The following is a 10,000-nucleotide window of genomic DNA, read 5'->3' as shown; positions in this document are numbered from 1 at the left end:
TTGCTGGCGAGATTACCAGAGTGGAGGAAAGGAGGGAGAGGGAGTGAGAAAGAGTAACGATAGGTAAAAAGAATAATATCAAAAGAGAAAGGAAATGGTAGAAACGGCAGGAAGGAGCGAAGGAGGGGCGTGTGTGTAAGGCGAAAAAATAGAAATGGTGAAGGAATTCGAGTATATTGGGAAGGCAGGAAGGAAGACGGTGAAGGAGAAAGCTTGTGGGTAAGGGAGGAGTGGAAGAGGAGGAAAAAGGCAAGAAGGGTGGGAGAGACGGCGTGTGGCAGCAAAAACACAGAAGAAATGTAATGAAAGAGCAGAACAAATAACAGAAAGAGAAGCAGAGGAAAAAAAAAAGTGTAAGGAGAGAAAGGGAAGACAAAAAGATGAATGAAAGGGAAACGTAAGAATGAAACGCTAGTGCTGGGGAAAATTTGAGAGAAAAAGAAGCAAGCTATAAAGAAAAGAGAATTAGGAAAGAACAAGAAAACTGCAAGAAAGAAAGCTGGGAAGAGGAGAAAAAGAAAACGAGGAAAATTTAAAGAATTGTGAGGGAAGATATCCACAAAGAATTTTAGGAACTCGGCAGGAATCTAGGAATAAAACTGAAATACCTCAGGAATACTAGAAACACCAGAGAAATATTGCATTCAAAGGGAAGGGCACCGGCGATCACAACAGGAGAGGGGGAGGGGAAGAGCACTTAACAAATACTAGTCTGTTCACGGCAAACTGTTTCAGAGCGCAGAGCATCGAGACGCCTCGGGAACTCAAATGTCCCTCACTCCTGATCCTTTTCCTATTTTTTTGAGGGGTGTGGGGCGGGAGTAGTATTGAGCCGGACTTTTTATCGTTATTTTTTCTCTCTACGTCTTCTTTGTATGTTAAAAATGCTTCAATCTACACAAATTTGTAAATCGAGGATTAATTGGCTTCTATATTCACAAATGCGGTTTACTATTTTAACTCTTCTCGTATTTCAGAAGTGGTAAAATCAATAAGATTATAATATTTCAAGCTTTACATGAGAAAAAAATACAAAATAAAATATATTTGTGAATCCAGCGCCGATCTTCCCGTCAAGCACGTGTGAGAGGTAGGCAGTAATGCAGCCACACGTCCCACGTCCCTCCCACCGGTGCACAATACCACGACAAGGACAAAAAATAATATATACAGTTCACTGGAATATTCCCTTTGACATCCACACCCACACACTTCATTAATGACAAGCACGCGGATAAACATGAATACACAAATAAATGAACAGATAAATAAATTTGAATCAACTTAAAAAATTGAATAAACAGTAAAAAAAAAAAAAAACGAAAAAAAATAAACTTCAAGCAAAAGCAGGAGACAATGATATAAAGAATGATAATCTAGAACGAAAAAAAAAAAAAAAACTTGGAACCTAACATGATTAAGATTAATGAACACCCGTCCCCCCTCTACCCAGCCATCCACACACACACACACACACACACACACACACACACACACACCACACACACACACACACTCACCACACAGCCACCTCGATACACAATGCAATCAAACTGTATAATAACACGTAACAACAAAACAATGCCAATAAAGTGATCAGGTGTTGTGGCCGCCACGGTGGAGGTGTGGCTGCAATGCTGTTTATTTCTTGATGGCATCGTCGGCTATGCAGTCACTGGTATATTCTATTTATTAATAATCATATGTTTTTTTTTTCATGATTCGGAGATGAGTATGGTTTGTTGTACTGTTAACTGTGTGTGTGTGTGTGTGTGTGTGTGTGTGTGTGTGTGTGTGTGTGTGTACTTGCGTCCATACATTCACTAATACAATTTCTATATTAACAATTCATTTCGAAAGGCTTAAAAGTTGTAATTATTTCTGCCTTTTAGCATTTATGAAATATGATAACATTCTAACTATCAAGTCAATAAAAACACGAAAAACAATCAAACTAAATGACACGGAGTTTGTGAATATACATACAGCAGCAGCCAATCATCGCACAGCTTGACACGCACATGCTAAGCTCACGACACCTGCTCCACTCAGGCTCCAGTGAACAGACAGCACTTCACCACCACACGAACTCAAGAACAAATGATAAAACTGGTGAGAAAACGTCAAATACCGAACAGAGAGATTTAGCAACACATCAGAAAAATAAAAATCACTAAAACACAAGATAGGAGTACCGGAAACACAAGACACCCTCAAAACAACCGTAATATTGTAAACCTTCCGTTGTTAGGTTTTCCCCCCTCGAACATTTTCAGGGACAAGTTTTTTTTTTTTTCCCACGTACCCCAATAAAAAAAAAAATACCAAAGATAAATAAGATACGCCATGTTACGTTAGATAAAGTTAACATACTACGCGAAAACTTGCACAAAACCCACAAAAAACACACCAAAAGACAGAAAATCCCTACAAATTTACCGCACTAGACACTCGAGGACTTGACAAGCAGATTAACAGGAGAACGGGCGCAATGCCTCCCTCCTAAGAACACCCCACAGGAAGCACACCAGGCCAGGGACATGAGAGGGAGAATGTGAGAAACTAGAACAATATCCCTGAATCCCTGGCCTCCTTCCCCTCCCTGGCCTCCTCCCCCTCCCTCCCTCCCCTCCCCTTCGCCCCATTCATTCAAGGGATTATTATGTGCTCTTAAGCTGTTTTCCTAATCCAGCCCAATCTGTTTGAGAGAGAGAGAGAGAGAGAGAGAGAGAGAGAGAGAGAGAGAGAGGAGAGAGGAGAGAGGAGAGAGAGAGGAGAGAGAGAGGAGAGAGAGAGAGAGAGAGAGAGAGAGAGAGAGAGAGAGAGAGAGAGAGAGAGAGAGATGGGGTGGGGGGGCATACCATTAACATAAAACGGGAGGAAACTAATTGAGGAGGAGGAAGAGGAGGAGGAGGACTACGACCACTGTGGCGACGACGACAAAGACGACGACGACAAAGACGACGACGACAAAGACGACGACGACAGTAACGACTAAGCCATGCAAAGGTGAGGAAACGAGGACACAGAGAAGCCAGAGGAAGTGGAGAAGTCACACGAGGATTAGGAGGATTTCGAGGAAGAGGAGGGAGGAGGAGGAGGAGGAGGAAGTGATGGAGGGAGGTCACCCACAACACACTATTCCCTCCGTAACTTCTTCACCTCTGCCAAAGTGTCCAACTCTGCTCCGCTAAACTTGACGTCTAAACTCATCTCTCTGAAAGGTTATCCAGGCTGTAAAATTGAAGTGAAGGATGAAAAGTAAGAGTGAATAGAGAACGGCAGTGGAAAAAAGCAACAGTAATGGTAAAATGCAACGCTGAAAGGATAAAAACAAAACACCAGTGCAAATAAAGATTAAAAGCGCGTGGAAAAATATTAGACTGAAAAAAAAGTGTAAAAAAGTGAGGCGAGAAAATGTCAAAGAAATAGAAATACATCGAGTACTAAAAAAAATAAATAAATAAATAACCACCATGAAAAATAGCGAGTATGGAAATGCGAGGAAAGTGAATGACAGGAGAGAGGAAAAATATCGACAAAAATGGAAGAATCGAAACAGAATGAAATAGGCAAATAAATATACGAGTGAATAAGAAAAACAAAACAAAGCACAACAAAATTAATACTTTTTCCCCTCCCCTCTCTCTTTTTTTATATAACACAAAAAGGGCAGGAAGTTTAGAGCTCAAAATAAATAAACGAAAAAAATAACTAATAAATAGATAAACTAATTAAATCCCTGTCATATGGTATCCAAATAAGAGAGAAAACATAAGAATTTAAATACCAAAACCACACCTGAAAAAATAAAATAAATAAATAATAAAAATCAATACGTAAATGAAAACACGAATGACGAGAGACGAACACAAAACAATAAGGAAGGAAGGTGATGAAAGTGAGAGTAAATACGACGGTCCAGTGCAAAGAATGACAAGAAAGAACAAGAGACAAGAGCAGGTGTGTGATTATTCGTGTCTTGTGTACATATAATACAGTGAGGGGAAGGTAACTTATGAGAATCGTGTTAATAAGAATGCTCCTTCAGTTTCTTTATTGTGTTTTCCTTCGTTATTACTCCCTTGGTGATGATGGTGACGCTGACACTGAGGATGGTGATGATGGTGCTAATGATAACGATGATGGTCATAATGATGGTGGTATCAGCAAAAAATGACAACAATAATGGTAATAGTAAGAAATGAGAATAAAAACAGACTAATTGCCTGTCTTTAATCCTTCTATTTGCCGCAATGTTGCTTCTCTTGCTATCTTCTACCACTACTTTCGCACTAATTGCTCTTCCTATCTTGCTAACTGCATACCTCTCCTCCTCCCGGGGCCTCGCTGCATAAGACTTTCTACATTCTCTCACCCTTGTTCTGTCCACCTCTCTAATGCAAAGAGTTAACTAGTATTCCTAATCGTTCATCCCTTTCACTGGTAAACTCTGAATCTTCCTACCTGTTTCTGTGTTTTCTCTTTCCTATGACGAATTATTTCAAGAGTGAGGTCTCAAGACGCTAATTTTGGATAATCCTTTTAGCCCTTTTCTTTGGAGACTGGTACCTTAGTGAGCCTTTTCTTTTCAAATTATTCTTACCCATGGTCAATATCTCTCCCAAATAAAAAAGGTTAAAAGTAATTACTACAACAACAACAACAACTACTACTACTACTACTACTACTATTGTTATAATTAATAATAATAATCATGATGAAAAATGACAATGCGCATGGAAGTAATTTATTGGCGCACAGAAAGACACATGCACGGTCCTGCCAGCACATTTCATCATTAAAATGAATTGCATGTGTATATATTTTTTTTTATTCAGTTTCATATTAAAATTTAAAAAAGAATCTGTGCATGTTACAGGGAACCAACAAGGCAGGCACCACCACCACCACCACGACCACCACCACCACCACCACCTCTCATCACCATCACCACTAGAATCACCAAAAGCATCACTGCCTCATTATCATTACTGTTATGGTCACCGTCGCCATTAGACTCATTATCATCACGACCATCATCCACTCACCTCTAATTCACCACAGCGCCATCATTACTATGCTACTCGACACTAACTACTAATACTACCACCACAACCACCACCACCACCACCACCACCACCACGGTAAATTAAAAACGAATGCACATCTGTTTTAGCCTGTATGCAAATAATTTGTGTGTATGAACCCCTTCTTTATCACAACACACACACACACACACACACACACACACACACACACACACACAGACACTTTTTTGGAATGTCCTCTGTCCTCCTATAATTATCTTTTTGGGAGCAGGACATGGCGCTGGTGTTTCGTCCCTTAGTCCTTTGTCCCCCTTGGCCAGACTAACATGTAAAAAAAAAATAAAAATAAAAAAAAAATAAACATGTCTACAAAAATTTGCTATATAATCCCACAGATGTCTTATTTTCCACCAGTGAGCTTTTCTTTTTTGTTGTTGCTATAAACGACCTCTTTCTTCTTCCTTTTTGTTGCCCTAGACCAGTGACCCTCTTACATAAAAACTAACACAATCTCTAATAAAAAAAAACTAAAAAATAAACCAATCCATCAAAATCTCATACACAAACAAACATTCCTCTGAAAATTAAAATCAAACCTACACAACTCCTTCACGTGAATCTCCATAACAACATACACATTTCCCTACAGGTGTCATGGATCAGGCGGAAGGATCTACATGTGCTCACTACAGGGAACTTCACGTATACCACCGACACGAGGTTCCGCGCCCTGCACCTGCCAGGCTCACCTTTCTGGAGCCTGGAGGTGGACCGGCCCGCCATCACAGACTCCGGGGTGTATGAGTGCCAGGTGTCGACGCAGCCAAAGATTTTCAGGCGCTTCAAACTCAGTGTTCTGGGTGAGTTGAAGGCGTGAGGTGAGGTGAGGTGAGGTGGGAGGAAAGAATAAATGTCAGACTGAGAGGGAGAGACGGAGGGAGTAGGAGGGACATGAGGGAGGGAGAGAAAAGGAAGGAACAATTTTATATTTAGCAGTTCTCCATTTTCTTTTGTTTGTGGAGGTGCGGCTGAGGGATAAACTGAGGGATGCGAAAGTTTCAGTGTGGGTGGACGAGAGGGAGAGCGAGAGATGGGAAACGTGAGCGAGAGACAGAAGTGAAGGATGAAGTGATGGAAGTGAAAATGAGTAGTGAAAAAAAGTTATGGCTATAAAGTGAAAAAAAAAAAAAAAAGAAAGGATGTGAAACGAACAGAGAGAAAAGAAAAATCACGTAGATATTCCTAAAGAGAAATGAAAGAGAAGATTAAACAAAAGACACGAATAACTGAGAATATTAAAAAATAGATAAAAAGAAATAAAAAAAGTAAAGTAAGTGGGAGTAAAACAAGGAATAAAGAAGGGTGGAGTGGAGGCAGGCGAATATGTGGATGACTGTGGATGTTGATGAAAGTATGAAGATAAAGAGAGGTGGAGAGCAGGGGAGGGGTACAGTGCAGTAAGGGAAGGGGGAGGTTTAGGGGAAGAAGGAAGGGTGGGGAGGGGCATTCCTCACGTCATTGGTGAAGGAATAAAAATAAAAGAAGCGAAGACGAGATATTGAAGAAGAAAGACGAAAAATGGGAAAACAGGCGGAAGAAATGAAAGGGGAGAGAGAGAGAGAGAGAGAGAGAGAGAGAGAGAGAGAGAGAGAGAGAGAGAGAGAGAGAGAGAGAGAGAGAGATATCCGGAGGGAATATGAAGAGATTGTACCCAATATGAAGAGAGGAGGAACTGAAGGAAGGACTGGACAAGGGAGGGAGGGAGGGAGAAAAGGAAGGAGAGAACGGAAGGAATCACTGGTTATGGCAAAATTGCGCACGTGAGGTGGGAGGAAAGAATGAATGTCAGAGAGAGAGAGAGAGAGAGAGAGAGAGAGAGAGAGAGAGAGAGAGAGAGAGAGAGAGAGAGAGAGAGAGAGCAGGTTTATATTTAGCAGTTTCCTATTTTCTCATATTTGTTTTAGCTCACCATGCAGCACCCGTTCTCTATGACTCCGTACCTAAACACTTCAACCTGATTACGTATTCATCATTTGTACCCACGCAGGAGAGTGATTTTGCTGTACAGTAGGCGATTTGATCAAACTTTGCCATTTCAGCGGAACATGATTCGCTTCACTTTGCTTCCCATCCACAGATCAAGAGGGAAGAAAGTTTTATTCGCTCTCAAAATCACCTTTATATTCATGATTGTTCCGGAAGTGATTTTACAGAATGCTTCGTTATTTTTTATTATTATTATTTTTTTATCTGCGTTCATTGTTAATTTGTTTCTTTCATTCGGTTCTTTTATTTTCCCGCCTATTTGTGGTTCCCTTTCCGGTGTATTTGTAAGATTGTTCATTGTTTCCCTTTAGTTTGTGTACCTGTGTTTGTGTGACGGTCGAGTATCCGATATTGTAAGTAGTAATAGTAGTAGTAGTAGTAGTAGTAGTAGTAGTATCGTTATCATCATTCTTCAACAACAACAACACTACTACTGCTACTACTACTACTACCACCACCACTATTTCTACAGCTAACCCTACTACTACTATCCATTTTCTATTCCTTTTCTTTTCATTGTAGATAGAGAAAAAGAATATTCAAACAAATTACACAAACAGAAAACAATTTCATCAGTTTCATTAATGGCAACACTATTCAATATTTCTGCTGTAATGTATTTGAGATTTTTTTTTTCCACAACAATAATCAAGTTATTTCTCTCCCCTCACTTTCTCTCGTTATTCCCCTCTCCCTCCCTTCTCTTTACCCTCTGGTTCTACTTCTATTTCCTTTACTTTTGGGGTATCTCCGTTTTCACCATTCATTCTCTCTCTCTCTCTCTCTCTCTCTCTCTCTCTCTCTCTCTCTCTCTCTCTCTCTCTCTCTCTCTCTCTCTCTCTCTCTCTCTCTCTCTTCTGACTCTATGGAATTAATTATTATCTCTCATCTGTTACGTTTTTTGTTCAATTTTCTCCTGTTCCCCATCTTCCTTCCTCCCCTTCTCTTGCTCTCTCTCTCTCTCTCTCTCTCTCTCTCTCTCTCTCTCAATTATTTAATCATTTATCTTCCTTCCTTTCTTCCTTCCTTCTGCTTCACTGATTTAATGCTTATCTATTTTAATCTTCTCTATTGTCTTCTTCTTTTTTTTTTTATTTTGCTTTCTCTATTTTACGCTTTTTTCTCTTCTTCACCCACTGGCATTCTACTTTTATCCTGTACTGTATCTTTTTATTCATTTTTTCTTCCCCTCCTTCCCTTTTTCCCCTTTCTCTAATCTTTCCTCTCTTTTGTACCTTCCTCCCTTTTTTTCACATATGCTGCTTCCTTCCCCTCCATTTCTTCTCCCGTTACCTTTGCATTCTCTCTCTCTCACTCCCTCTTTCTCAATTCACTTATTCCTTTTGCTCTCTTCTTTTCCATCTCCTCCTCCAATTTCCTTCTCCTCCATCTTCTGGTGTTTCCTTACGCTCCATTTTTCAATCGCAATTACCCTCACCTGTCTTTTATTCGTGTTTCCTATTCCCTTTTCGCCCCATCACCTTTCTATCTCTCGTTTTACTCGTACTCCTCCCTTCCTCTTATCACTTTCCTTATTCTCCTTTTCCATCTCACCCTCTTCTCTCTCTGTCTCTCCGCATTCTTTCTCTGGTTTCCCTCTTGTCTCTTACTTTCGGGTTTTCTCTTTCCTGCTTCACTTTGCACTTTGATTCCATCTCCTCAATTCAATTCCTCCTCCGCTATCTTGTTTTTTTCTTCCTATCTCCTCTTCATCCTTCCTTCCTGCTCCTCTCTTCCTTCTCCTCCTCCTCTTCGCGTCTTTCTTTTTCATCTACTTGTATTCCTTCTTTCTTCCTTTACAACAATTCTACCACTTCGATCTTCTTGCTTTCATCATTCAATTTTTTTTTCATTCATCTTTCCTACTTCTTATCTCTTACTTTTCTTACACGTCTTTTCTTTCTCTTATCCCTTCTCTCGTTTCATTCTCGTGTCTTATTCTCTTTTATTCTCTTCACTTCATATATCAATTCCATTTCTTCAATTCGTCTTCCACAACTTTGTATTTATTTTGTACCTTTGGCTCTCCTCCTCCTCCTCCTCCTCCTCCTCCTCCTCCTCCTCCTCCTCCTCCTCCTCCTCCTCCTGCTCCTGCCAGTCCCCAGCGCCACCATCACAGGGACTCGGGAGATTTTCATGAAGGCAGGGAGTGACATCAACATTACTTGCGTGGTGAAGGGCGCCATTAGAGGAGCGCCCATCACCTGGTACCACGTGTTGCCCCGCCCATCATCACGTGAGTATACCTGGGAATGTTACTTGCATAAGAACATAAGAGATAAGGGAAGCTACAAGAAGCCATCAGACCTACACGTGGCAGTCCTTGTATGAAATATACCTATCTATTTCCACCTATCATCCCTATCCATAAATCTATCTAATCTTCTCTTAAAGCTCCCTAATGACTCAGCACTAACAACTTGATTACTGAGTCTGTTCCATTCATCTATCACTCTATTTGAGAACCAATTCCTTCCTATCTCTTTTTAAACCTAAATTTTTCAAGCTTGAACCCGTTATTTCTTGTCCTATCCTGGTAACTGAGGATTAGAAGAGGAAGGGAAGGGGGAGGTGTATAGGTATGTAAGAAGTAGAAAAGTAGGTCAGAAGGGGTGGCGTATGTCGAAGTTTAGGAGTGTTAGAAGGAAAAGAAGAAACTTAGAAGGGGAAGAAAGAGAAACGTAAAAAAGGAAGTAGAAGAATGAGTTAGGAAGGGAAGGAGAAGGAGAAGCGTAGATGGGAGGTAGAGGAAATGGTAAAAGGGAGGATAATTTTGGTACGAAAGAATGGGTGTAAAGTTGATGGAGGAATGCAGGAGAGGTGAGAAAAAAAAGGAATAGGGGAAGGAAGGGATGACTGAAATGAAGAGAACGAAAGAAATGGGATATTTTTTTTAACTGGAA

General features: G+C 40.4%; 1 protein-coding gene across 2 annotated transcripts in view; it reads left to right on the top strand.

The window, feature by feature from the left end:
* LOC135112572 (kin of IRRE-like protein 3) overlaps positions 1-10,000 on the top strand; it is a 39,119-nt gene that overhangs the window by 20,242 nt on the left and 8,877 nt on the right. For both annotated transcript variants that reach the window (XM_064027033.1, XM_064027032.1), the window contains exons 2-3: positions 5,701-5,911; positions 9,196-9,333. In XM_064027033.1, the coding sequence (XP_063883103.1) occupies positions 5,701-5,911; positions 9,196-9,333 (349 nt within the window). The remainder of the gene's footprint in view (positions 1-5,700; positions 5,912-9,195; positions 9,334-10,000) is intronic.

The sequence above is a fragment of the Scylla paramamosain genome, chromosome 24 (assembly GCF_035594125.1).
Source record: "Scylla paramamosain isolate STU-SP2022 chromosome 24, ASM3559412v1, whole genome shotgun sequence".
Classification (NCBI taxonomy): domain Eukaryota; kingdom Metazoa; phylum Arthropoda; class Malacostraca; order Decapoda; family Portunidae; genus Scylla; species Scylla paramamosain.
This window is presented reverse-complemented; position numbering and strand designations above follow the sequence as displayed.